This window comes from Salvelinus fontinalis, chromosome 1, assembly GCF_029448725.1.
Source record: "Salvelinus fontinalis isolate EN_2023a chromosome 1, ASM2944872v1, whole genome shotgun sequence".
NCBI lineage: Eukaryota > Metazoa > Chordata > Actinopteri > Salmoniformes > Salmonidae > Salvelinus > Salvelinus fontinalis.
In genome coordinates this window covers 55,661,409-55,687,492 of record NC_074665.1, presented here as the reverse complement: position 1 = coordinate 55,687,492, position 26,084 = coordinate 55,661,409, and the positions used below count along the sequence as shown (strand labels likewise).

The window sequence follows — 26,084 nt, the reverse complement described above, 5'->3', positions numbered from 1 at the left end:
CGCAGATGAGCTTCCCTGAGACGGCTTCTGACAGTTTGTGCAGAAATGATTCAGTTGTGCAAACACATAGTTTCACTAGCTGTGCAGGTGGCTGGTCTCAGACGATCCCACAGATGAAAAAGCCGGATGGGCTGGCATGGTTACACTTGGTCTGCGGTTGTGAGGCCGGTTGGACGTATTGCCAAATTCTCTAAAATGACGTTGGAGGTGGCTTATGGTAGAGAAATTAACATTACATTCTCTGGCAACAGCTCTGTTGTACATTCCTGCAGTCAGCATGCCAATTGCACGCTCCGTCAAAACTTAAGACATCTGTGGCAATGTGTTGTGTGATCTGCACATTTTAGAGTGGCCTTTTATTGTCCCCAGCACAGGGTGCACCTGTGTAATGATAATGCTGTTTAATCAGCTTCTTGATATGCCACACTGGTCAGGTGGATGGATTATCTTGGCATAGCAGATATGCTCACTAACAGGGATGTAAACAAATGTGTGCACAAACATTTTGAGAAATAATACATTTCTAGGAACTTTTACTTCAGCTCATGAAACACGGGAGGAACACTTTACAGGTTGCATTTATATATGTTTACAAATGGATTGCCCTTCCTTCAGCAAAATATATTTTACCTAAATCCTCTCTGAACACTTGAAAAAAAAAACAAGTGACCCTCCACTATAATCTATCGTCTACTGTTTACGCTCACTTCTTGGATAGACCAGAGAATTAGAGATGCAGTTTTAGATATTGTTCTTTAGAAACTGTTCTTCGTCCTTTAAGCATTACATGGCAACGCAGGAATTTTGATAGCGCACATGGCTGCGGGCCAGAAGGTTGTGAGTTTTCAGACCACGGTGGAAAAGAGTAGAGGTGGAAAGATCTATTTTTATAGTAAAAGCATTGAATGAATCTATCATCGTTTTTGCAGTTCCGAGGAAAAAATGTAAATGTCATGCAATTCTACATATTAGCATAAGCTTTTTAATACCACACAAATTACTGAAATTACAGGCTAAGAATAGATCAAGAGATAGGCCTGTGTTCATCTTATCATATTTATCCAATGCCTCCTAGGCCTACCGACACAGAAAAATGTAAGCTGGTTACTCTTCTTCCGAGGTCACAAGTGTTTCCCAAAACAACAACCTCTCACAGTCTCATGTCAGAATTAAACGTTCACCCAAACATCAAATTCCGAAGTGTTTAAGGTTAAGTTTAGGCATTAACTCAGAATTTGTATGGCCTGTCCCTAAACGCTGTCTGGGTTTAAACATATTTGATTGTACAGAAAGTGAATACCTTAATCAATGAATAGTTACAGTATAAGATTACTTCCCAAGCAAGTCAATTGTTTGTCTCCTCGGCTATAGAAGGTTTCGGCTCAGCCTCGATGTCAAAGAAACATAACAATGATATTCTCGTCTTTCCCAAGCATTTTACAGCTTGTTTCTAGCACCGCGGACCAATGCGCTGTTATAGATCACTTCATATAATCGGATGTTTTTTTATATACACTACCATTCAAAAGTTTAGGGTCACTTAGAAATGTCCTTGTTTTTGAAAGAAAAGCTATTTTTTTGTCCATTAAAATAGCATCAAATTGATCAGAAATACAGTGTAGACATTGTTAATGTTGTAAATGACAATTGTAGCTGGAAACGGCTGATTTTTTATGGAATATCTACATTGGCGTACAGAGGCCCATTTTTAGTAACCATCACTATTGTGTTCCAATGGCACGTTGTGTTAGCTAATCCAAATTGATCATTTTAAAAGGCTAATTGAGCATTAGAAAACCCTTTTGCAATTATGTTAGCACAGCTGGAAACTGTTGTTCTGATTAAAGAAGCAATAAAACTGTCCTTCTTTAGACTAGTTGAGTATTTGGAGAGTTGTGGGTTCGACTACAAACAAGAAACTGAAGATCTCAGTTGGGGTGTGAGTGGCTCTGCAGAGATGGACCAGGCTGCCTATCTACCTCCATCAGGCAAGAGGCCCCATTAATCTGGTTTAAAACCTTCAGGTTCTGTCATGGGCAGAGGGGTGTGAAGTCCACCATTGGGGATTTCTATCCACCTGGGGATACCAGCCCACGTGAGGTGGCCCTGCCCAGGTAAGGAGACCCATAAGTGCAACAAGATAGGCTACACTGTCTAGGATTTCTTCAGAACCCCATATAATAGACCTGCCTGTCTTGTCTGATAACTGCATATAACCTCGCTACTGTTATTTTACTGCTGCTCTATTTGTTAAAAAAAAATTACTGTACGTATTCGGCGCATGGGAATAATACGATTTGATTATATCGCATAGTATGCATTTGTTGATGTAGTAACCACGAGCACAACCGTTCCTTGATTTTAACTGGCGGCTTTATTCTGTAGATTTAGTCAGAATTATCACCTTCCGTGAGAACTATAAAGTAAATGGAAATACAGTTAAGCACACTCTTACAACGTCCTTATCCTGTTTGGGCTGCAGGGGCAGTATTGAGTAGCCAGATAAAAGGTGCCCATTTCAAACGGCCTCGTACTCAATTCTTGCTTGTACAATATGCATATAATTATTACTATTGGATAGAAAACACTCTCTAGTTTCTAAAACCGTTTGAATTATATCTGTGAGTGTTATATCTGTGAGTGAAACAGAACTCATTCTGCAGCAAACTTCCTGACAGGAAGTGGAAAGTCTGAAATTGAGGCTCTGTTCCAGGGGCTGCCTATTAAAGCCCTTGTTATTTATTAGTTTAGATGCACTTCATACGTCTTCCACTAGATGTCGACAAGGAGTGAGAGAAGAAATGGACTGTGTAACTTGATCTGGACTCGAATTACAGCTCATGGAATGACGTGTCCTCCATTTCCTGTTTTCAGGAAGGCGCGAAGAGAGACATGGATTTGCCTTCTGTTTAGCTGTCGTTATAGGCGACTACTATCTCCGGCTTTGATTTTATTTGATACATGTGACCATATCATCGTAAAGTATGTTTTTTCAATATAGTTTAATCAGATTATTGAAAAAAAATTGGGAGTTTTGCCGTGTTCCGTTCTCTGACTTTGTTGACGATGGAGCGATTCGTGCCACTTGGCTAGTGCGCTTGCTAAATCAAGAGGGAAAGTGGCCGTTCTAAATCCAAACAACGACTGTTCTGGACAAAGGACCCCTTGTCCAACATTCTGATGAAAGATCAGCAAAAGTAAGAAACATTTTATGATGCTATTTCATATATCTGTCGTGCATGTGAACTAGTCGTCGGCGCCCAACGTTTGGGTACTCAGCTATACCGAAGCTGGATGTCTTAATGAAGTTACTTTTTAGAATTCTAACACTGCGATTTCATTAAGAACTAATGAATCTATCATTTCCTATACAACATGTATTTTTTAGTTATGTTTATGAATAGCTATTTGGTCAGAATATGTGTGTCAGAAAAAGTGTCAGAAAAATATCGTTGCTGTTTAGACGTTGTGGAAAAAGTAGCTAAGATAGCAACATGTATAACCACTGATTTCATCTCTAAATATGCACATTTTCGAACAAAACATAAGTGTATGTATAACCTGATGTTATAAGACTGTCATCTGATGAAGAATATCAAGGTTAGTCAAAAATTATATATCTTTTACTGGTTTGTTACGATCGCTAACCTTTTGCTACTGGGAAATGGCATGTGTTTCTGGCTATATTGTGTTTTCGCTGTAAAAAACTTAATAAATCGGAAATATTGGCTGGAATCACAAGATGCCTGTCTTTTATTTGCTGTACACTATGTATTTTTCAGAAATGTTTTATGATGAGTAATTAGGTATTTGACGTTGGTGTCTGTAATTATTCTGGCTGCTTTCGGTGCAATTTCTGATTGTAGCTGCAATGTAAACTATGATTTATACCTGAAATATGCACATTTTTCGAACAAAACATAGATTTATTAAATAACATGTTATAAGACTGTCATCTGATGAAGTTGTTTGTTGGTTAGTTTGGTTGGTTCTTGGTTAGTTAGGTTGGCGTTGTGCATGCTACCTGTGCTGTGAAAAATGTCTGTCCTTTTTTGTATTTGGTGGTGAGCTAACATAAATATACGTGCTGTTTTTGCTGTAAAACATTTTAAAAATCGGACATGTTGGCTGGATTCACAAGATGTGTACCTTTCATTTCCTGTATTGTACTTGTTAATGTGTGAAAGTTAAATATTTAAAAATAAATATCTTTTGAATTTCGCGCCCTGCACTTCAAGTGGCTGTTGTCATAAGTGTACTGGCGTCGGGCTGCAGCCATGAGAAGATTTATCTTATGAGTGACTTATTAGCTTGGTATAACTCTGAAGTGCTTACATACACAAACAGTTTTGCCGGTGCTATAACAGTATCAGATTAAACACATGAATAAAGGAAAAATACCTCATTGGCTGCTTATTACAGAATGGAGGAAATCAAACTTCACACTTATTATTCCTGGCATGAATTCACACTTCATTCTTAATTATTATAACTTTACCATCCTAACATACTTACGAACTACACCTGATGGATGACATGAAAATTTAGCTAACACAGCGCGGGATTGCCTTCCCTCCAAAAGTGTGTTGCTACAATAAGGATCCCCGTTACAACAGTTATTAGCTACGTAGTTCCGCTCGTTTTATCATTTCCCCCGCAAAGCGAACACGTAAACAATTCAAACAAAAAACAACGACATAACCTGTAAATCTAACTGTCAGTTACAGTTGAAGCTCAATTTTTCAATTCAAAACTCCCTACCATCATGTCTAAGCCAATATGACGCCAATGTTGATAAACATTTGCAAATCAATTGAGGTACACAACACACTACTCGCCTCTCATTACCGAGAACAACTATACCGGATTTTTGCAAGTTCGTTAGCATTAGGGTTGTTAAATGTTTTGCCCAAACCTAGCTCATATTCTAGACATTGGATTAAAACCAGGCTACTGCGTCCATTAGGTGACCATTTATATTTAGATCCATTTGGACTGAATACGTTTGTAGGTGCAACATTTTTTATTATATTCACAATTTACCGCTCACATGCACATTTTTGCCTAGTAAAAACCAATGATGTGGTGAATATCAGGTAGCTAGGTATATTTAGCTATGGAAGTTTTTCCATATGGCTGAAGTCATCTGCGTAAACTGCTGACCTGTACACTTGCGTGTAATCAGAGCACAAGCTAATAAATTAGCTAACGTCCTTGGCTGCTATTACGGGCCCGTTGGATTCAACGAACTTTGGGGACACTGCCACGCTGCTAATGTATAATACATGCAAACACCAAAACAGACGTGTCGCTGTTAGAAGATCCCGAGAAAATTCTAGCCCCTACCTTATGCATTAATTCAGTACACTCCATTCTCTGTCAATGCAAATTTATTGTCATTATAATCTAAATTTGCGCTGACTGATCAAGTGTCAAGTTACTTTTCAATGTTTCCGAAAAGCTGAAGTCGCCATCCACAAGTAAAAAGCAGCAGGGTTGCTCAAGAAGCATCCAGGTAACGTTAAAACAACGCCATCATAATGATCATTTCTTGCTTGTGCGACCTGTGCGCAAGTCCAAATAAAGCGTTTTGTTTGTTAACTTGGTTGCCTACGTGATAAAATGAAACTATTTTCAACATATCAACTGTTCCATAAAAAAAGTATGTTTAACCAAACAAGATAAACGTTAAATCAGTACTTAGTGAATGAACCAACATATTTTGGAATGGGCAGCTTGGTAGGCCACCAAGCTGCCTATTTAAATGGTGTCTATTTGAAGTATCTGTAACAGGGTTCGTAGTGTAACGGTTAGCGTCACTGGGATTTGAAAGATATTTTGACCATTCTCTTTCGTGTATAGTTTGACACCCGCTCCCATTCCGGACACCGGCGCATGCACGCACGGGGTGTGCTTATTTTTTTTTAAATGTCTTAGATGTATGTAAAATAGACTTTGGGCTCATTAGAAATCGTTGAGTGGCAAGGAACAGTGAGTGTGACGTGTACTAGTAGTTGTGCGCGCGTCTTGCTACTACGGAGGAGAGAACCGTGGCGAGACCAGCTCTCAAACTCTCAAGACGACGTTGCCCTCATTCATTAGATGCACGCCATCCCTACCGTACAAATGCATGCGATAAATTGCACAGGTTGTAAACGTGTATCCTTTTCAGGCGCAACTTTCTGTCATTTGAGAAGCTATGATTTACGCTTATTCATATGCACACAGTACATTGCACACTATCAGTAGCATTTATGTATGTTCTGTTCCAAATCTGAGTACTCCCGTCTGTTTTCATATTTATACATTTGGGAATGTGTTTTTTTTTATTATTATTTTTACTGGAGTTGGACAGCTGTGTACAGCTTTATTAAGAACATTGGTACCTAAAGGATTTAGAGCACCTATCCAATGTCAGATTTATAAGAATGTATTCTTAAGTGTTTTGTACTTGTTGAATTTCTTTGTATTTTACAGGTGTTTCTCAGCAGTTTGTCATTTGTAAACAGTGTTTGTATCAGCACTTACCAAAATTCCTATTGATGACCTGAAGGTTTATGCAGGCTTTTGTTCAAGCCCAGTGCTACCACACCTGATTTTACTGCTCAGCTATTCATCAATACCTCAGCTGCTCATCAAGACCTTATATAGTAGAAGGTGTGGTAGACCTGGGCTTGAACAGGAGAGCCTGCATAACCCTGTAGCCCATCGAGATATAATGGCCATCCCTGAATTGTATGTACAAAGTTTACTGATGAATGTACATTGCTCAAATTGGTCCACCTCTGAGAAGCCTCCAATTGCTAAAACAGGACCATGTTTGCAAAAGTGTTTCTGAGCTTATGTCAATATTACAAAGTAAGCTAACGGTTACAGAAATCAAGAATGAAGACAGGCTCCATAGACCTATCTATATGAGTGGCTGTCGAACCCAACGTAAAAGGTGGTGTGTATCTACTGACTAAAATTGGGTAATGCCTTAGTGTGGGGTGGGAAGAATGCAATACATTACCTTGCATGTGGTACAAATCACGTTATTGTGGGAGCACCTCTAAGAGTATTAGGCTATTTGAGAAGGTGCTGTTTGAGAAGGTTTGAATCCTAAGCAACCTGCCCAAACATTGTTTGATGTACAATAGACCAACATATTGTAGTAGGTCAAAGCTGTGAGCTGGAAAACCTTGGTAGAGCATGGGTGAAGTACACATTGCGGTGCTCATGTGAATTTATTTTGTTTTTTGGCTTCAGACCAATGGCTACTTCTCACTTAAAATAGGCCTATAACATACGTTTTGTGTAAGTTTGTGATCAGCAGCATGCTCTGTCTATCAGTATATACATAAGGAAGAGGCATTACTCATCTAATTTCTATCTTCCCTGTGTCTCTCTCTGTCTTATCAGGGGCAGTATGTATTTCCTGTCGCCTCATGCCACCGGCCCAGAGCCACACTACTTTGCGCTTTTGGAAATCCAAGACCCTGTCTGCCTCCTGCTGTGGGTCATCAGGCTCATAAAGAGAGTGTGAGAGATCACATGGTGAGAGCACATCTGTCAATAAAAGTGTAGTTAATTTCCTGTCTTGACCTGTTGCTTAGCATCTGACTTTTTTGTTTCAGGTGTTCTTCATGGATAGTAATAAAGGCATGGTGAGGTAAGCAGAACCAAGGGATGGGTACACCTGCCTGTTCTCTCTTTTTTTGCTATTGGAAGAAGACCACTACTCACCGCCGACGCTCCACCTTCATTCTATGGATGCGATTTTTTTTGGATTTTTTTTCTATTGTCTGTTTGTGTTCAGTGTTCACTATTAATAAGAAAAGTTTGCTCAAGTTAATATTTTAATGGCACACCTAATAAAACATAGTCGAGCATTGAACATTCATTGTTTTGTTGTGATCATTTTACTATACTGTATGAGTCATAGAAAGTTTGCTTTACATTAATGGAGCTGTTGGCCTGTTTGGCCCAGGCCTTGTGATACTGTAGATGCGTATGAGTCAGACATGACTGCTTTTCATGGTATTGTAGGTCTTCTCCCAAGCTAACCTAGTGTGATGACGATCCTTGCCTGAGGCCTAGAATGTGTTGGCTCACAACTAGCACCAAGCAATGGTCACAGACAATTCAAGTTCAAGGCCTGTTCCATTAGATCGGCTTCGAGGTCATTGTTGTCAATATGCCCGTTAGATAATGGAGGCCGTGAGGTCCAGCCCTGACAGACTTATGGTAAACTAACAGTGCGTATAATGAGGGTAAATGTTAGGTCATTAAAAATACATTTCCCAATGCAACATAGCTCAAGAGCTCATCAAACCCAAAAGAAAGGACTCAGTGGAAAACAGAATTTTGCCTGGGTGGGAGACAGGGAGTCCATGGAAGTACATACTGTATACATTATTTGCATTTCTGAAATGGCATGCAATATATTCCAACTTAATTTCAGAGGATTAGAAATGAGCCTTGTCATACTGCATGCTCTAAGCCAGCTGTCTGGTGTGTAAAGACACTGAGCTCACAGTTATGTAACTAGCTTATTCACACAATCCCACGGGTGCAGTGGGGTGTTTATCCTTGTCACATTCTGAAATAGAAACATTGGCATGATACAGGTCTGACTTAAATCTGCATTGCTGTTTTTATGCAGTTGCTTTCCCAATGAAATGTGTGTGAGCTCTGTAAATAACATATTCTGTAAATATGATACATAAACATTGGCATAGCAGGTTTCATTCAATGATTGAATTCATGGCTTACAATCTCATTTACGAGCTACAGTAGGTACAGGGAAGGCCAGGAAGCAAGGCCAAGAATCGCAGTTTGCTGCAAATGTGTCCTTTACCTTAACCTTGTCAAATGAAACTAATTGAGTTTCATTTAATTTGAGCACTAGGGTGAAGTTAAACAAAATCAATATCAACCTAGTTAACATACCTGGCGTGTCTTGTGACTTGAGTGATGGAGTTTTCCTGAGTGTCGACATGACCCATAGGCTATGAATACAAAGCCGAAGCATTTGGAAATCTGAATGCTGTTGTAAATCCGTAGGTGCTGCCTAGGACCATTTGTTTTTGGTCCATTCTTACTCTAAAAGACTCCAACACTACAAACACCAAGTGGGATTCAGGGCAGCGCCTTTGAAAATCACTGTTTTGTCCTTATACACTGGCAAGAGAGCACAAGCTGAGAGTAAAAGACGTTGCCAGAGAAATAACATCCTACTTGTAGCGAAACAAAGCTCTGTTCATACAGCTCCATACAGTTACTGTGTGTTACGTATTACTCCAATCACAGGGTAATTGATCAACAAAGAAAACAACATAGAAACAAGGAGAAAAAACAATGTCTAAGAATTCTGAGTGATGGACTAAATAAAACCATGTATATCACAAAAGAAGTCCGCTGTAAATATAACCAGCTGTACTAGCAAACTAATTCAATCCAAAAGGCCTCTTGAGGAAGGACGATAAGAGCGTTCATTCTGGGGCCTCCCGGGTGGCGCAGTGGTCTAGGGCACTGCATCGCAGTGCTAACTGCGCCACCAGAGTCTCTGGGTTCGCGCCCAGGCTCTGTCGCAGCCGGCCGCGACCGGGAGGTCCGTGGGGCGACGCACAATTGGCATAGCGTCGTCCGGGGTAGGGAGGGTTTGGCCGGTAGGGATATCCTTGTCTCATCGCGCTCCAGCGACTCCTGTGGCGGGCCGGGCGCAGTGCGCGCCAGCCAAGGGGGCCAGGTACATGGTGTTTCCTCCGACACATTGGTGCGGCTGGCTTCCGGGTTGGAGGCGCGCTGTGTTAAGAAGCAGTACGGCTGGTTGGGTTGTCCTTCGGAGAACGCATGGCTTTCGACCTTCGTCTCTCCCGAGCCCGTACGGGAGTTGTAGCGATGAGACAAGGTAGTAATTACTAGCGATTGGATACCACGAAAATTGGGGAGAAAATGGGATAAAAAAAATATATATAAAAAAAAAGAGCGTTCATTCTTAACTTGTCAAAAAATAGAAGAGTCATTGTGTTTCATTAGCATAGAATTTGTTAATGACACCAGAGTGAAATGAAATTAGGCCTATGTTAAATCCCTCAACAGAATACTTTGGCTTAAAAATCAATCCATTATGGAACTTTTTACATAGCATTGTTGATATACATCATAATTTTGATCAAGAATACCCTTTTACCTAAATAACCATTTCGATTTCAACATAATTTTGTCCTCCAACTAGGTTACACATTCTGTTCACAAGAAAGGGTTAAATCCGCAGAGAGCTCTAAGAGCAGTGTCTGGTCTGGATGAGGTGGACAGCAGCAGTGTAACTGACATGGATTACTCTTCCTGCCAGACACACTCATGGGTCAACTGCCCACACAAAATATGGTCTCTTAGTTGTCAGAGAGCCAGGACAATGAATCAAATCACATCTTTGATATGATTTGATTACACCACTGGTATGGAGAGTATGACTGATCTCTATTGATCTCTCCATTTCCCCATAAAGTTCATGGAGTTATCGCTTAAAAGGTTTCTCCATTATTTCCACTGGCTTTTAGGGGATTTGAGTCTAAACCTCTCTTGTTAGTACATTGTAGAAAAACAAATAGCAACAGGCCTGAGCTAAAATTTGGTAAAATTGGGCTCTTGGTGTCACGCCCTGGCCTTAGTATTCTTTGTTTTCTTTATTATTTTAGTTAGGTCAGGGTGTGACATGGGGAATGTTTATGTTTTGTTGGTTTTGGGTGTTTCTATGGTAAAGGGGTTATGGGGTGTAGTATATGGGTTTGTGTTGAGTTCAGATGTCTAGCGTTGTCTATGTATGTTTAGTTATCTAGGAGAGTCTATGGTTACCTGAATGAGTTCCCAATTAGAGACAGCTGATTTCGGTTGTCTCTGATTGGGAGCCTTATTTAGGGTAGCCATAGGCTCTCATTGGTTGTGAGTAATTGTCTATGTCAGAACGTTTGTAGCCTGTTGTGTGTGCACATCGTTTATTAGCTTCACGATCGTTTGTTGTTTTGTTAGTTTGTATTAAGTGTTTCGTGTTTATTTTTCGTCATCTTTAAAAATAAAAGAAGATGGCTTATTTTCCAAATGCTGCGTTTTGGTCCGTCAATCCGCCACACGATCGTGACACTTGGGGAGGGGCTTTACTGTTACTGTTCATTTAGTTGTTGCTACTGCAAGACAGATGGTAGGCTCAACTCACACACTCGGCCTGTATCCGACAGTGAGGCTGGCTCTGATGGTGTCACAGCTGGAATGGCGGTTGGGAGGTCTCTCAGAAAACTGACACAGTACTTGGTTAAATGAAGTTCACCCATCCATCATGGACCACCCAGTAACCTTCCCTGAACCTTAGACACTGTCACTAGCTGGCTAATACTCGGCACTCTACCTTGCACCTTAGAGACTGCTGCCATATGTACATAGAGTCATTGAACACTAGCCACTTTAATAATGTTTACATACTGTTTTACCCACTTTATTTGCATATACTGTATTATAGTCATGGCTTATCCTATATAACTACTGATGTGCAGACCTTTTCTATTCACATACTGCCCATTCTGTCTATACACACCATTCACATATGTACAATATACTGTATATTTATATTCCGGACTATGGTCCGTAAGCTAATTTTCTGCAATTCTATACATTTGTCCTTGTGGTTTTGTACTGTCCATTTAAATACTGTTTTCACAACAAAGTTCATTCTAATATTTCTATTACTGTACATTGTATTTTAGTTACACTGTTTATACACCACATATTTAATTTATATACTGGATTCTTGACGTAGCTCACTCTAATATACACTGAGTGTACAAAACATTAAGAACATCTGCTCATTCAATGACATAGACTGATCAGGTGGATCCAGGTGAAAGCTATGATCCCTTATTGATGTCACGTGTTAAATCCACTTCAATCAGTGTAGATGAAGGGGAGAAGACAGGTTAAAGGACTTTTAAACCTTGATTCAATTGCGACATGGATTGTGTATGTTTGCCAATCAAATCAAATGTTATTTGTCACATGCGCCGAATACAACAGGTGTAGTCCTTACACTGAAACGCTTACTTACAAGCCCTTAACCAGCAATGCAGTTTTAAGAAAATACATTAAAAAGTAAGAGATAAGAATAATACATAATTAAAAAGCAGCAGTAAATACCAATAGCGGGGTTATATACAGGGGGTACCGGTACAGAGTCAATGTGCGGGGGCACCCTGTGTCGAGGGAATTTAGGTAATATGTACATGTAGGTAGAGTTATTAATGTGACTATGCATAGATAATAACAGAGAGTAGCAGCAACGTAGAATAGGGGTGGGGGGTGGCAATGCAAATAGTCTGTGTAGGCATTTGATTAGATGTTCAGGAGTCGTATGGCTTGGGGGTAGATGTTACGGATCCTCCGGAACTTTCATTACGCACACCTGTCCCCTATTTCCACTGATTAGTACTTCTATAAGTGTGCAATTTGGTTTCCGTTGGGCTGTCCATTATTGTTACAATGTCCGTTGGTCGTGTGAGTACCTGTGCTATGTTGTTTTGGCTTTCGTGCCACGTATATTGTGCAGATGATTACGGGTCTCGTCCCGTGTGATAATCATTGTGCAATTGTGTATTTATTCGAGCTACTCTTCGCTCTTTTGTTTGGGTTTCTCCCCTGTGTTTTGTATTCATGTTTGTTTGGTCTTCGTCCCCGTGCCTTTACACGGCACGCTGTAAATTGGGAAATAAAAACCCCTATTACAAATTCCTGCGCCTGTCTCCCGACCCCTTCATACCGACGTGACAGAATAATCAACCCTTTTGGGAGACAGCGGGAATGGCCCGTCCGACGACGCTATGACTGGTCCGTCCAACGCCGCCGCGACTTCGGCAGCTGCAACTGTGCCGTCCGAGGTTGCTACAACGGGTCCGTCCAATGATGCAGCTGCAACTGGCCTGTCCGACGCCACCACAACCGGTCCATCCGACGCCACTGCAACTGGTCCATTCGACGCAGCCGCAACTTTGGCAGCGGCAACTCCCGTCCGACAACGACGCAACTTCGACAGCTGCATCGGGTCCTGATCGACCTGCACTGCGTTACTGTGATCGCCTTCGAGGCCGGTGTCGTTGCGTTGCTAATGCAGCGTGTCAAGGGGGTACTGTCACGGATTCCTCAGGATCTTTCATTACGCACACCTGTCCCCTATTCCCACTGATTAGTACTTGTATAAGTGTGCCCTTTGGTTTCCATTGGGCAGTTGATTATTGTTACAGTGTCCGTTGGTGCGTGTGAGTACCTGTGCTGTGTGTTTGGGCTTTTGTGTCCTTGTGGATTGCACAGATGATTATGGTTCTCTTCCCGTGTATTAATCATTGTGAGCATGTGTTATTTATTTGAGGTACTCCTCGCTATTTTGTTTGGGTTTGAACCCTGTGTTATTGTTTGGTTTTCGTCCCCGTGCCTTTACTTGGCACGCCGTAATTTGGGTACAATAAAAACCCTTATTACGCATTCCTGCGTCTGTCTCTTGAATCATTTATACCAATGTGACAGTAGAAGTGGTTTAGAAGCCTCTTGGACCTAGACTTGGCGCTCCGGTACCACTTGCCGTGCCGTAGCAGAGAGAACAGACTATGACAAGGGTGGCTGGAGTCTTTCACGATTTTTAGGGCCCTCCTATGACAGCACCTGGTATAGAGGTCCTGGATGGCGGGAAACTTGGCCACTGTGATGTACTGGGCCGGACGCACTACCTTCTGTAGAGCCTTGCGGTTGGAGGTCGAGCAGTTGCCATACCAGGCAGTGATGCACCCCGTCAGGATGCTTTCGATGGTGCAGCTGTAAAACCTTTTGAGGATCTGAGGACCCATGCCAAATCTTTTCAGTCTCCTGAGGGGGAATAGGTTTTGTCATGCCCTCTTCACAACTGTCTTGGTGTGCTTGGACCATGTTAGTTTGTTGGTGATGTGGACGCCAAGGAACTTGAAGCTCTCAACCTGCTCCACTACAGCCCCGTTGATGAGAATGGGGATGTGCGCGGTCCTCTTTTTCCTGTAGTCCACAATCATCTCCTTTGTTCTGATCGCGTTGAGGGAGAGGTTGTTGTCCTTGCACCACGCGGTCAGGTCTCTGTCCTCCTCCCTATAGGCTGTCTCATCGTTGTCGGTGATCAGGCCTACCACTTTTGTGTCATCGGCACACTTAATGATGGTGTTGGAGTCATTCCTGAGTAAAAATGGAGTACAGGAGGGGACAGAGTACGCACCCCTGAGGGGCGACCGTGTTGAGGATCAGCGTAGCGGATGTGTTGTTACCTACCCTTACCACCTGGGGGCGGCCCGTTAGGAAGTCCAGGATCCAGTTGCAGAGGGAGGTGTTTAGTCCCAGGGTCCTTAGCTTCATGATGAGCTTTGAAGGGACTATGGTGTTGAACGGTGAGCTGTAGTCAATGAATAGCATTCTCACATAGGTGTTCCTATGTGAGAGGAACACCTATGTTTGGGTAGCCCTTCCTTTTGTCCAGGTGTGAAAGGGCAGTGTGGAGTCAAATAGACGTTGCATCATCTGTAGATCTGTTGGGACGGTATGCAAATTGGAGTGGGTCTAGGGTTTCTGGGATAATGGTGTTGATGTAAGCCATGACCAGCCTTTCAAAGCATTTCATGGCTACAGACGTGAGTGCTACGGGTCAGTAGTCATTTAGGCAGGTTACCTTAGTGTTCTTGGCCACATGGACTATGGTGGTCTGCTTGAAACATTTTGGTATTAGAGACTCAGACAGGGAGAGGTTGAAAATGTCAGTGAAGACACTTGCCAGTTGGTCAGCACATGCTCGGAGTACGCGTTCTGGTAATTCATCTGGCTCTGCGGCCTTGTGAATGTTGACCTGTTTAAAGGTCTTACTCACATCGGCTGCGGAGAGCGTGATCACATAGTTGTCCGGAACAGCTGATGCTCTCAAGCATGTTTCATTGTTACTTGCCTCGAAGCGAGCATATATGTTATTTAGCTCGTCTGGTAGGCTCGTGTCACTGGGTAGCTCTCGGCTGTGCTTCCCTTTGTAGTCTATAATAGTTTGCAAGCCCTGCCACATCCGATGAGCGTCGGAGTTAGTATAGTACGTTTCGATCTTAATGGTTTGTCAGAGGGCAGAGCGGGATTTCTTATAAGCTTCCGGGTTAGAGTCCCACACTTTGAAAGTGGCAGCTCTACCCTTTAGCTCAGTGTGAATGGCGCCTGTAATCCATGGTTTCTGGTTGGGGTATGTACATACAGTCACTGTGGGGACGACGTCATCGATGCACTGATTGATGAAGCCAGTGACTGATGTGGTGTACTCCTCAATGCCATCAGAAGAATCCCGGAACATATTCCAGTCTCTGCTAGCAAAACAGTCCTGTAGTTTAGCATCTGCTTCATCTGACTACTTTTTTTATAGACCGAGTCGCTGGTGCTTCCTGCTTTAATTTTTGTTTGTCAGCAGGAATCAGGAGGATAGAATTATGGTCAGATTTGCCAAATGGAGGGCGAGGGAGAGCTTTGTACGTGTCTCTCTGTATGGAATAAAGGTGGTCTAGAGTTTTTTTTCCCTCTGGTTGCACATTTAACATGCTGATAGAAATTGGGTTAAATTGATTTAAGTTTCCCTGCATTGAAGTCCGCGGCCACTAGGAGTGTCGCCTCTGGATGAGCGTTTTCTTGTTTGCTTATGGCGGTATACAGCTCATTGAGTGTGGTTTTAGTGCCAGCATCAGTCTGTGGTGGTATGTAGACAGCTACGAAAAATATAGGTAGATAGTGTGGTCTACAGCTTATCATGAGATATTCTACCTCAGGCGAACAAAACCTCAAGACTTCCTTAGATATCGTGCACCAGCTGTTGTTTACAAATATGCATAGGCCCTCGCCCCATGTCTTACCAGAGGCAGCTGTTCTATCCTGCCGATAGTGTATAACCCGCCAGCTGTATGTTATTAATGTCATCGTTCAGCCAGGACTCTGTGAAAAATAAGATATTACAGTATTTAATGTCCTGTTGGTAGGATATACGTGATTTCAGTTCGTCCCATTTGTTTTCCAGCGATTGAACGTTAGCTAACAGTACTGATGGCAAAGGCAGATTAGCCACTCATCGCCTGATCCTCACAAGGCACCCCGATCTCTTTCCACGAAATCTCAGTTTCTTTCTCCAGCGAATGATGGGGATGAGGGCCTGTTCGGGTGTTTGGAGTATATCCTTCCCGTCCGACTCATTAAAGAAAAAATATTCGTCCAATTCGAGGTGAGAAATCGTTGTTCTGATGTCCAGAGGCTATTTTCGGTCATAAGAGATGGTAGCAGCAACAATATGTACAAAATAAGTTACAAACAATGCGGAAAAAACTAACAAAATAGCACGGTTGGTTAAGAGCCAATAAAACAACAACCATCCCCTCCGGCGCCATCATTCAGAGGGTGAATAGGCAAGCCTAAAAATGCAAGTGCCTTTGAACGGTGTATGGTAGCAGGTACCAGGCGTACTGATTTGTGTCAAGAACTGCAACACTGCTGGGTTTTTCATACTCAACAGTTTCCTGTGTGTATCAAGAATGGTCCACCACCAAAAGACATCCAGCCAATTTGACACAATTGTGGGAAGCATTGGAGTCAACATGGGCCAGCAACCCTGTGGAATGCTTTCGACACCTTGTACAGTCCATGCCCTGACGGATTGAGGCTGTTCTGAGGGCAAAATGGGGGGGCCGACAAACAATTTGTTAGTTCGACATGATGGGATCTTTTTGTGTCGGTAAAATGTATTATGTGAGAAATGGCAGTGGAAACGCATTTTTAGACATATATGGATATAATAACCATCATATCAAAGTTAACTTGGGAGTTACCTGAATATAAACTCAACAAAAAAAGAAACGTCCCTTTTTCAGGACCCTGTCTTTCAAAGATAATTCGTAAAAATCCAAATAACTTCACAGATCTTCATTGTAAAGGGTTTAAACACTGTTTCCCATGCTTGTTCAATGAACCGTAAACAGTTAATGAACATGCACCTGTGGAACGGTCGTTAAGACACTAACAGCTTACAGACGGTAGGCAATTAAGGTCACAGTTATGAAACCTAGGACACTAAAGAGGCCTTTCTACTGACTCTGAAAAACACCAAATGAAAGATGCCCAGGGTTCCTGCTCATCTGCGTGAACGTGCCGCAGGCATGCTGCAAGGAGGCATGAGGACTGCAGATGTGGCCAGGGCAATAAATTGCAATGTCCGTACTGTGAGACACCTAAGACAGCGCTACAAGGAGACAGGACAGACAGCTGATCATCCTCGCAGTGGCAGACCACGTGTAGGCTGAGAGAGGCTAGACTGAGGGTTTGTAGGCCTGTTGTAAGGCAGATCCTCACCAGACATCACCGGCAACAACGTTGCCTATGGGCACAAACCCACCGTCGCTGGCACAAACCCACCGTCGCTGGACCAGACAGGACTGGCAAAAAGTGCTCTTCACTGACCAGTCGCGGTTTTGTCTCACCAGGAGTGATGGTCAGATTTGTGTTTCTCGTCGAAGGAATGAGCGTTGCACCAAGGCCTGTACTCTGGAGCGGGATCGATTTGGAGGTGGAGGGTCCGTCGTGGTCTGGGGCGGTGTGTCACAGCATCATCAGACTGAGCTTGTTGTCATTGCAGGCAATCTCAACGCTGTGCGTTACAGGGAAGACATCCTCCTCCCTCATGTGGTACCCTTCCTGCAGGCTCATCCTGACATGACCCTCCAGCATGGCAATGCCACCAGCCATACTGCTCATTCTGTGCGTGATTTCCTGCAAGGCAGGAATGTCAGTGTTCTGCCATGGCCAGTGAAGAGCCCGGATCTCAATCCCATTGAGCATGTCTGGGACCTGTTGGATCGGAGGGTGAGGGCTAGGGCCATTCCCCCCAGAAATGTCCAGGAACTTGCAGGTGCCTTGGTAGAAGAGTGGGGTAACATCTCACAGCAAGAACTGGCAAATCTGGTGCAGTCCACGTGGAGGAGATGCCACACCAGATAGTGACTGTTACTTTTGATTTTGACACCCCCTTTGTTTAGGGACACATTATTCCATTTATTTTAGTTACATGTCTGTGGAACTTGTTCAGTTTATGTCTCAGTTGTTGAATCTTGTTATGTTCATACAAATATTTACACATGTTAAGTTTGCTGAAAATAAACGCAGTTGACTTTGAGAGGACGTTTCTTTTTTTGCTGAGTTCATGTAGTGTGGTTTGTCCTCCCACTACGACTCGGAAAACCATGCAGTTTACATTTACATTTAAGTCATTTAGCAGACGCTCTTATCCAGAGCGACTTACAAATTGGTGCATTCACCTTATGACATCCAGTGGAACAGCCACTTTACAATAGTGCATCTAAATCTTTTAAGGGGGGGGGGGGGGGGGGGGGGGGCAGAAGGATTGCTTTATCCTAACCTAGGTATTCCTTGAAGAGTTGGGGTTTCAGGTGTCTCCGGAAGGTGGTGATTGACTCCGCTGTCCTGGCGTCGTGAGGGAGTTTGTTCCACCATTGGGGTGCCAGAGCAGCGAACAGTTTTGACTGGGCTGAGCGGGAACTGTACTTCCTCAGTGGTAGGGAGGCGAGCAGGCCAGAGGTGGATTATTAGGCAACAGATTCAAAAAGTCATCATGAACTTCACAGGGTGGTGAAAGTGCACTTGATATGCTTGATCCAATAAATATTGAGGGTCTTATTCTGGTGACATGATGATCGATGTTTGGCTGCAGTTTGAAAAATAAAAATAATTTCGCTCTTATCCATTATAATCTCATAATGTAGGTAGCCTACCCGCACTGTATCTGCCAGCTGTTGGCTAGAGCGCACGTGCCAAGACCAGAGTGGGCACGTTTGTGACAAAACCATCACAGTGTTGAAAATGTGATGGAAACCCTTTTAACTAGCATTTTTCATTCGATACAGATAAATGTAACCACAAAAGTCATTTTTTCTGTGTACTATGTCATCACGCACAGACTTTTATCCACAATAAGTTAGCTTGCTGGAAACACATCTCTGGTGGTAAAATGTGCATATTGTTTTGTGCAGATTTTTGAATATTCACATGAAAATCTGGATAGAAACCTAGTTACTGTTGAAGTGCTATTTGGGTTGTTAATTGGAATCGTTCTGATATTTCTTGATTTCTTGTATTATTGCTTTATTGGAATATTTGTGTACTTGTTTGACATTTTACTGCATTGTTAGGAGCTAGTAACATAAACATTTTGCTGCATCCACTATAACATCTGCAAAACTGTGTAAGCGAGCAATAAACTTTGATTTTATCAAATCAGATCAAATGTTATTGGTCACATATACATATTTAGCAGATGTTAATGCGGGTGTAGCGCAATGTTTGAGTTCTTATCTCCAACAGTGCAGTAGAATCTAACAATCCACAACAATACACAAATCTAAAAGTAAAAGAATGGAATAAAGAAATATATAAATATTAGGACGAGCAATGTCAGAGTGGCATTGATTAAAATACAGTAGAATAGAATACAGTATATACATATAAGATGAGTAAAGCAGAAATAACACACAAAAAAAAAGAAATACTGCAAAGTTGCTTAATAGCTAGAAGCAGAGCTGTCATGTCTGTCTGCACCATCTTGCCAACATGGTAACTAAACTGAACTGGTAACCACTGGACATAGACGTGATACATGTATATTGAGATTAGTCCTGGTTGGCACACATTTGAAGTGTGGCTGAATTTCTTATACAGTTTTTAAATAGGATGTCTGTCTTAAACATTAAAATTGTAATGGGTCCTTCAAATGTTGATGTCAGTTCCAGTTATTTTCTTTCTCTATGCAGTTCCCAGAGCTATTCTTGAGACAGAGGGGAAAGGCTCAGTCACATGTGCCTTCTCAATGCTGAAACCCCCCACCACTGTATACACATTGCAATGCTAAAATATTGATGGGCCTCTGACAAAGCCATTTTCTAGTCTGGGTTGGCTTGGGAATTCTCACGTTTGTGTTGACGATTAAATATTGATATTTGCTAGATATTTTTAGACATGGTTGTGATACTGAAATTAACATTAAATTAGCAATTTTAGGGCCTCCCGGGTGGCGCAGTGGTCTAGGGCACTGCATCGCAGTGCTAGCTGCGCCACCAGAGTCTCTGGGTTCGCGCCCAGGCTCTGTCGCAGCCGGCCGCGACCGGGGGTCTGTGGGGCGACGCACAATTGGCCTAGCGTCATCCGGGTTAGGAAGGGTTTGGCCGGTAGGGATATCCTTGTCTCATCGCTCTCCAGCGACTCCTGTGGCGGGCCGGGCGCAGTGCGCGCTAACCAAGGGGGCCAGGTGCACGGTGTTTCCTCCGACGCGTTGGTGCGGCTGGCTTCCGGGTTGGAGGCGCGCTGTGTTAAGAAGCAGTGGTGGTTGGATTGGTTGGATTGTGCTTCGGAGGACGCATGGCTTTCGACCTTCGTCTCTCCCGAGCCCGTAGGGGAGTTGTAGCGATGATACAAGATAGTAATTACTAGCGATTGGATACCACGAAAATTGGGGAGAAGAGGGGATAAAATTTCAAATAAAAAATATATTTTTTAAAAAATTTGCAATTTTATAAATACATTGGAGAAAATCCAATACATTTCCAAGAGAACTAAATGTATTGTATTCCTAGACAGCAAACAATTTGTTAAAGGGCACAGTCCCTACATTTCGACAAGCATAGCAGCGTAAAAAGTAAAACACAGAGAACATTAATTAAAGTGACATCAAAACAACTTGCTGCCAGCTTTAGTCTGTCAAAGCAGGATAAACTATCAAATCAAATTGTATATGTCACATGCGCCGAATACAACAGGTGTAGACCTTACAGTGAAATGCTTACTTACAACCCCTTAACCAACCAAGTTTTAAGAAAATACAAAAAAAAAAAAAGTTAAATTCAAAGTAAATAACAATAGCGGGGCTATATACAGGTGGTACCGGTACAGAGTCAATGTGCGGGGGCACCGGTGTCGAGGTAGTTGAGGTAATTATGTACATGCAGGTAGGGTTATTAAAGTGGCTATGCATAGATGATAACAGAGAGTAGCAGCAGTGTAGAATGGGGGGGGGGGGGTGCAAATAGTCTGGGTAGCCATTTGATTAGCTGTTCAGGAGTCTTATGGCTTGTTTAGAAGCCTCTAGGACCTAGACTTGGCACTCCGGTACCGCTTGCCATGCGGTAACAGAGCGAACGGTATGACTAGGGTGGCTGGAGTTTTTGACAACTTTTAGGGCCTTCCTCTGACACCTACATGTGAAGTTGAGGAAAACTGTCTGTGGTGTTAGTGAGAATGCATTTTCAGGAGATGATCCTGTCCTACACTTGATTAATTCTAAAAACATGGTTTAAACTGATTTCATGTTTAGGTGGGCTGTCAATAGGCATGGTTTTATTGTTATTATCATGATGTTGGACCTATCATCAATGATATTGGATCAGATATATTGTAATCTACATGCAAATAGGACTGCTCAACCCCAAAACACACACAGATGGTCATAGGCCACATCAAGCATCATCAAAGCTAGTGAACAAATCAGCCTGTCTTGGGAAAGGAGCTTCATACTCAAAATACAATTATAATGTTTGGTAAAGAATGTAGGCGCTTTTTATTACCCTGTCATTTCATTTCCCCTCAGGATCTGTAAAGTAATGACAGAGATTGTTGTGCTGTTGTACTACAAACAGTGGGCAGCTCAAGCACACTTATCCCTTATTTACCCAGTATTGACTGACAAATTGGAGAGTGCTTGTTTGCTGCAAAGGGGCCAAAGCACAGAGCACAGAGCACAGAGCTGGCACCAACAGCAACATCCATAAGAAAGTTCAGCCTATACCTATACCTATATATACTCAAATTAGAGTTTTAAAATCAGGCCAGTCGTAAGGGGATATAAAGAGCATCCCACTCCATTATATGATGGGCAGCCGCCCCAGGAAATGAGAAATAGAACCAGAGGTACAATTGGTGCACTGTGTTGGCAGGGTCTAACTGCCCTGCTTGTGTGGCCTAATGAAGACCACCATTGACTGGATAGGGCCTAGACAACAGCCCCTATGTACAAATCAAAAGACACATTATCAAGCTCAGTTTGAGCGTTCACTTTCAATATATTTCTAAATGCACATCTGTAATATTTCTATGACTAGGCCATAGATTATAGTTAGTTGATTATGGTCTTGCAATAAAATGCACAGTGCCTTTGGAAAGTATTCAGACCCCTTGACTTTTCCCACATTTTGCTACGTTACCGCCTTATTCTAAAAAAAATGAAATATCACATTTACATAAGTATTCAGATCTTTTACTCAGTCATTTGTCGAAGCACCTTTACCACAGGTGGACTTAAATACTCTCAGGAGAGAACTGAAAATTGCTGTGCAGAGACGCTCCCCATCCAACCAGACAGAGCTTGAGGGGATCTGCAGCATCATACCCAAGAAGACTCAATGCTGTAAATGCTTCATAATGACAATTACAGCATTGAGTGTTCTCGTCATTATGTGCATGTGATATTTCAGCGATTACAGCATCTAGTCTTCCTAGGTATGACGCTACAAGCTTGGCACACCTGTATTTGGGGAGTTTTTCCCATTCTTCTCTGCAGATCTTCTCAAGCTCTGTCAGGTTGGATGGGGAGCGTTGCTGCACAGCTATTTTCAGGTCTCTCCAGAGATGCTTGATTAGGTTCAAGTCCCGGCTCTGGTTGGGCCACTCAAGGACATTCAGAGACTGCACCGAAGCTACTGCTGTGCTGTCTTGGCTGTGTGTTTAGGGTCATTGTTCTGTTGGAAGGGGAACCTTCGCCCAAGTCTGAGGTCCTGAGCACTCTGGAGCAGGTTTCCATCGAGGATCTCCCTGTACTTTGCTCCATTCATCTTTGCCTCGATCCTGACTAGTCTCCCAGTCCTTGCCACTGAAAAACATCCCCACAACACCATAGGGATGGTGCCAGGTTTCCTCCAGATGTGATGCTTGACATTCAGGCCAAAGACTTCAATCTTTGTTTCAACAGACCAGAGAATCTTGTTTCTCATTGTCTGAGAGTCTTTAGGTGCCTTTTGGCAAACTCCAAGCAGGCTGTCATGTGCCTTTTACTGAGGAGTGGCTTCAGTCTGGGCACTCTACAATAAAGGCCTGATAGGTGGAGTTCTGCAGAGATTGTTGTCCTTCTGGAAGTTTCTCCCATCTCCACAGTGGAACTCTAGAGCTCTGTCAGAGTGACCATCGGGTTTTTGGTCACCTCCATGACCAAGGCTCTTCTCCCCCGATTGCTTAGTTTGGCCGGGCGGTCAGCTCTAGGAAGAAGAGTCCTGGTGGTTCCAAACATCTTTTATTTAGGAATGATGGAGGCCACTGTGTTCTTGGGGACCTTCAACGCTGCAGACATTTTTTGGTACTCTACCCCAGATCTGTGCCTTCACACAATCCTTTCTCTGAGCTCTACGGACAATTCCTTCGACCTCATGGCTTGGTTTTTGCTCTAACATGCACTGTCAACTGTGGACCTTATATAGACAGCTGTGTGCCTTCCCAAATCATGTCCAAGCAATTTAATTTACCACAGGTGGACTCAAATCAAGTTGTAGAAACATCTCAAGGATGATCAATGGAAACAGGATGCACCTGAGCTCAATTTCGAATCTAATAGCAAAGGGTCTGAAGACCTATGTAAATAAGGTATTTCTGTTTATTTATTTTTATAAATTTGTAAAAATGTTTAAAACACAGTTTTGACTTTGTCATTATGGGGTAATGTGTGTAGATTTGGAGGAGTTTTTTTAATTTAATACATTTTAGAATAAGGCTGTAACGCAACAAAATGTGAAAAAAGTCAAGGGGTCTGAATACTTTCTAAAGGCACTGTAATGCAATATAGCACTGAGTATGTGTCATCCAGCGTATTATGTAGCAAATTAATTTGTCCATGTTCTCTCACTCTATTGTAAAATTATCTGAGTAATTAGAGTGAAGGGTGTGGATGCTCCATCTTTAGCTTTGTTTATACCTGGCACATCTTTGGTCCTGATTTTGTCCACATTCTGATTATGCCCACATTTTCAGATATGCGTCTACACCTGGTATTAAAATGTGTCTCTTATCCATCAACTATTTCCACATTGTGACCAGATTTCCTGGTCCCTCCCTGTATGCAAATTATTTCATGGATAGTCTTTCACAATAATATTTATTTATTTATTTTAAGCCACATATTGATGTCATAAGTCAATGGTACCACCTGTCAATGATTTTAGAAGATGGATAATGATGATTTAAATAGTTTCACTGTCCAGAGCCATCTACAATTGTGAGATAACCAGACACAATGTTTGCCTGACTACCTCCGGAGGGGGCAAGAAGATCTGATCACAATCTGATCACAATGTGTCTTTTGAACATCCACACCTGTCTACAAATGTGGGCACAATTAAGACAAAGGACACATGTTAACACCAGGTATAAACGGGGCTTCTGTCTGCAGATGTGTGCAGCCATCTTTGAGCCCAGTCCCCCATTGATGATGACTTGCTATTTTTTCATTCAGATCAGCCAACATAGGCTATACATCGACAGAGTAGCCTAGGCTCGGCCTAGGAACAGCTGGTCTCCATTTGCATCTATTTCTCAAAACTATCTTAATGTTGCAAATGTTTTAATATTCCTGAAATCGAAATGTAAACTTCAACAAAACCTTTTAATGATCAGACCATAATGTTTAACCATTGTACAGTGATTCCTCTGTTGCATACCAAAATAGTTGTATTTTCAAAATGCAGCTGAATCCTCAAAGATAGTAGCTTTTCTTAGTCAGATCATGTTAAATAATGCAGTTCAAATCTATCTTTGTATCGGCTTGTGGATGTGGTTTCTGACTTAAAACAGCTCTAACTGTAGGATACTTCAATATATACTATATATGTGTAATGTCAAGCTTTGTTCAGAGCTGCACCAGGCATGAATAACGTTAGTTTCCTCTTTTCATTGAAACCTTAGCAAAAGCGATCCACCGGCTGCTGTCCACGTCCATGGTTCTGAAATGGTGAAACTCCATTTTCCTGAAATGCCATCATGTGGAATTTATGCCCGTTTCATAGTGAAACCCTAAATGCATATGATGCATACAAAAGATAGGTTATGTGAGGAAAATGCATTGATGTCCTCAACTATTCCGCGCACGCAGCAGCGCACCAGTCGCCGTCCAAATCGGATTAACTGTAAACCTGCCGTATTATTACATTTTCATCATAAAATAAGGGAGAAACAGAAACCATAGCCACTATTTGGACCCTTATTCAGTCATTCTGGCACCACTATAGATGGCTAGTAGAGCGTGGCTGTAATCTTTCATTAGCTGATGGAAGGGAATATTCTAATGCCCACAAAATGAAATTGGTGGAGTGGATGGGGGTAATCCCTGGAATTTCAACGCCTAGGCTACATGACAATCCAAAATGCAGTTTATTGTGCGCTTACCCTCTCGCTCGCATAACTGTATACCGTCCAAGCTGAGGTTCTTTATCATGCCCTCACACGGACTCATCGGGCTGGTTAAGTTGTGTCCCAATCTTGGAACCTCCATTTCTACAACAGAGCCGGGATGCCTCTCCTGGTATCGGTGGAATTTCGCTCGTTTTGCCGCAGGACTTGCTTTCTTCACATTCGATCAAGAAAGAGAGAGATAGAGTGACCGGTTCCCAGCCCCTTCGCTCCCTCGCAGCATCTCTCTCCAGGGTGGTGGGGCTAAATGCGCGTCAGCAAATCGTCACGAGCGCATAGCACACTGCCAATTTGACGCTGCAACGTGAGAGGCATACATACTGCGAAGATATGCCAGTCCTTATAATGTATTGTCTATATTACACTTTTCTACTTAATAGGTCTCAGGCGCGTGCTATCGTCCATGTAAGCCACAAGTGTTTCCCCTATTCTGCCGCAGGACAGTGGAACACGAATAACCGAGATTGAGCAACAATTTATGTAGCCTAACTTCCACCCTCACCGGTTTAACTCAATTTTAACCTACA

The 26,084-nt window shown here is 42.5% G+C and overlaps 1 protein-coding gene and 1 long non-coding RNA gene across 2 annotated transcripts in view; one reads left to right on the top strand and one right to left on the bottom strand.

Moving 5' to 3' along the window:
- LOC129858182 (phytanoyl-CoA hydroxylase-interacting protein-like) overlaps nt 1–25,818 on the bottom strand; it is a 41,500-nt gene extending 15,682 nt beyond the window's left edge. Inside the window, exon 1 of the mRNA XM_055927212.1 lies at nt 25,534–25,818. Coding sequence (XP_055783187.1) covers nt 25,534–25,639 — 106 coding nt within the window. The 5' untranslated portion in view covers nt 25,640–25,818. The remainder of the gene's footprint in view (nt 1–25,533) is intronic.
- LOC129858201 (uncharacterized) lies at nt 2,697–7,880 on the top strand. The gene is made up of 3 exons (XR_008759990.1): nt 2,697–3,197; nt 7,402–7,536; nt 7,617–7,880. It is a non-coding gene; the product is annotated as an uncharacterized LOC129858201 (long non-coding RNA).
- Nucleotides 25,819–26,084: the final 266 nt, after the last annotated feature.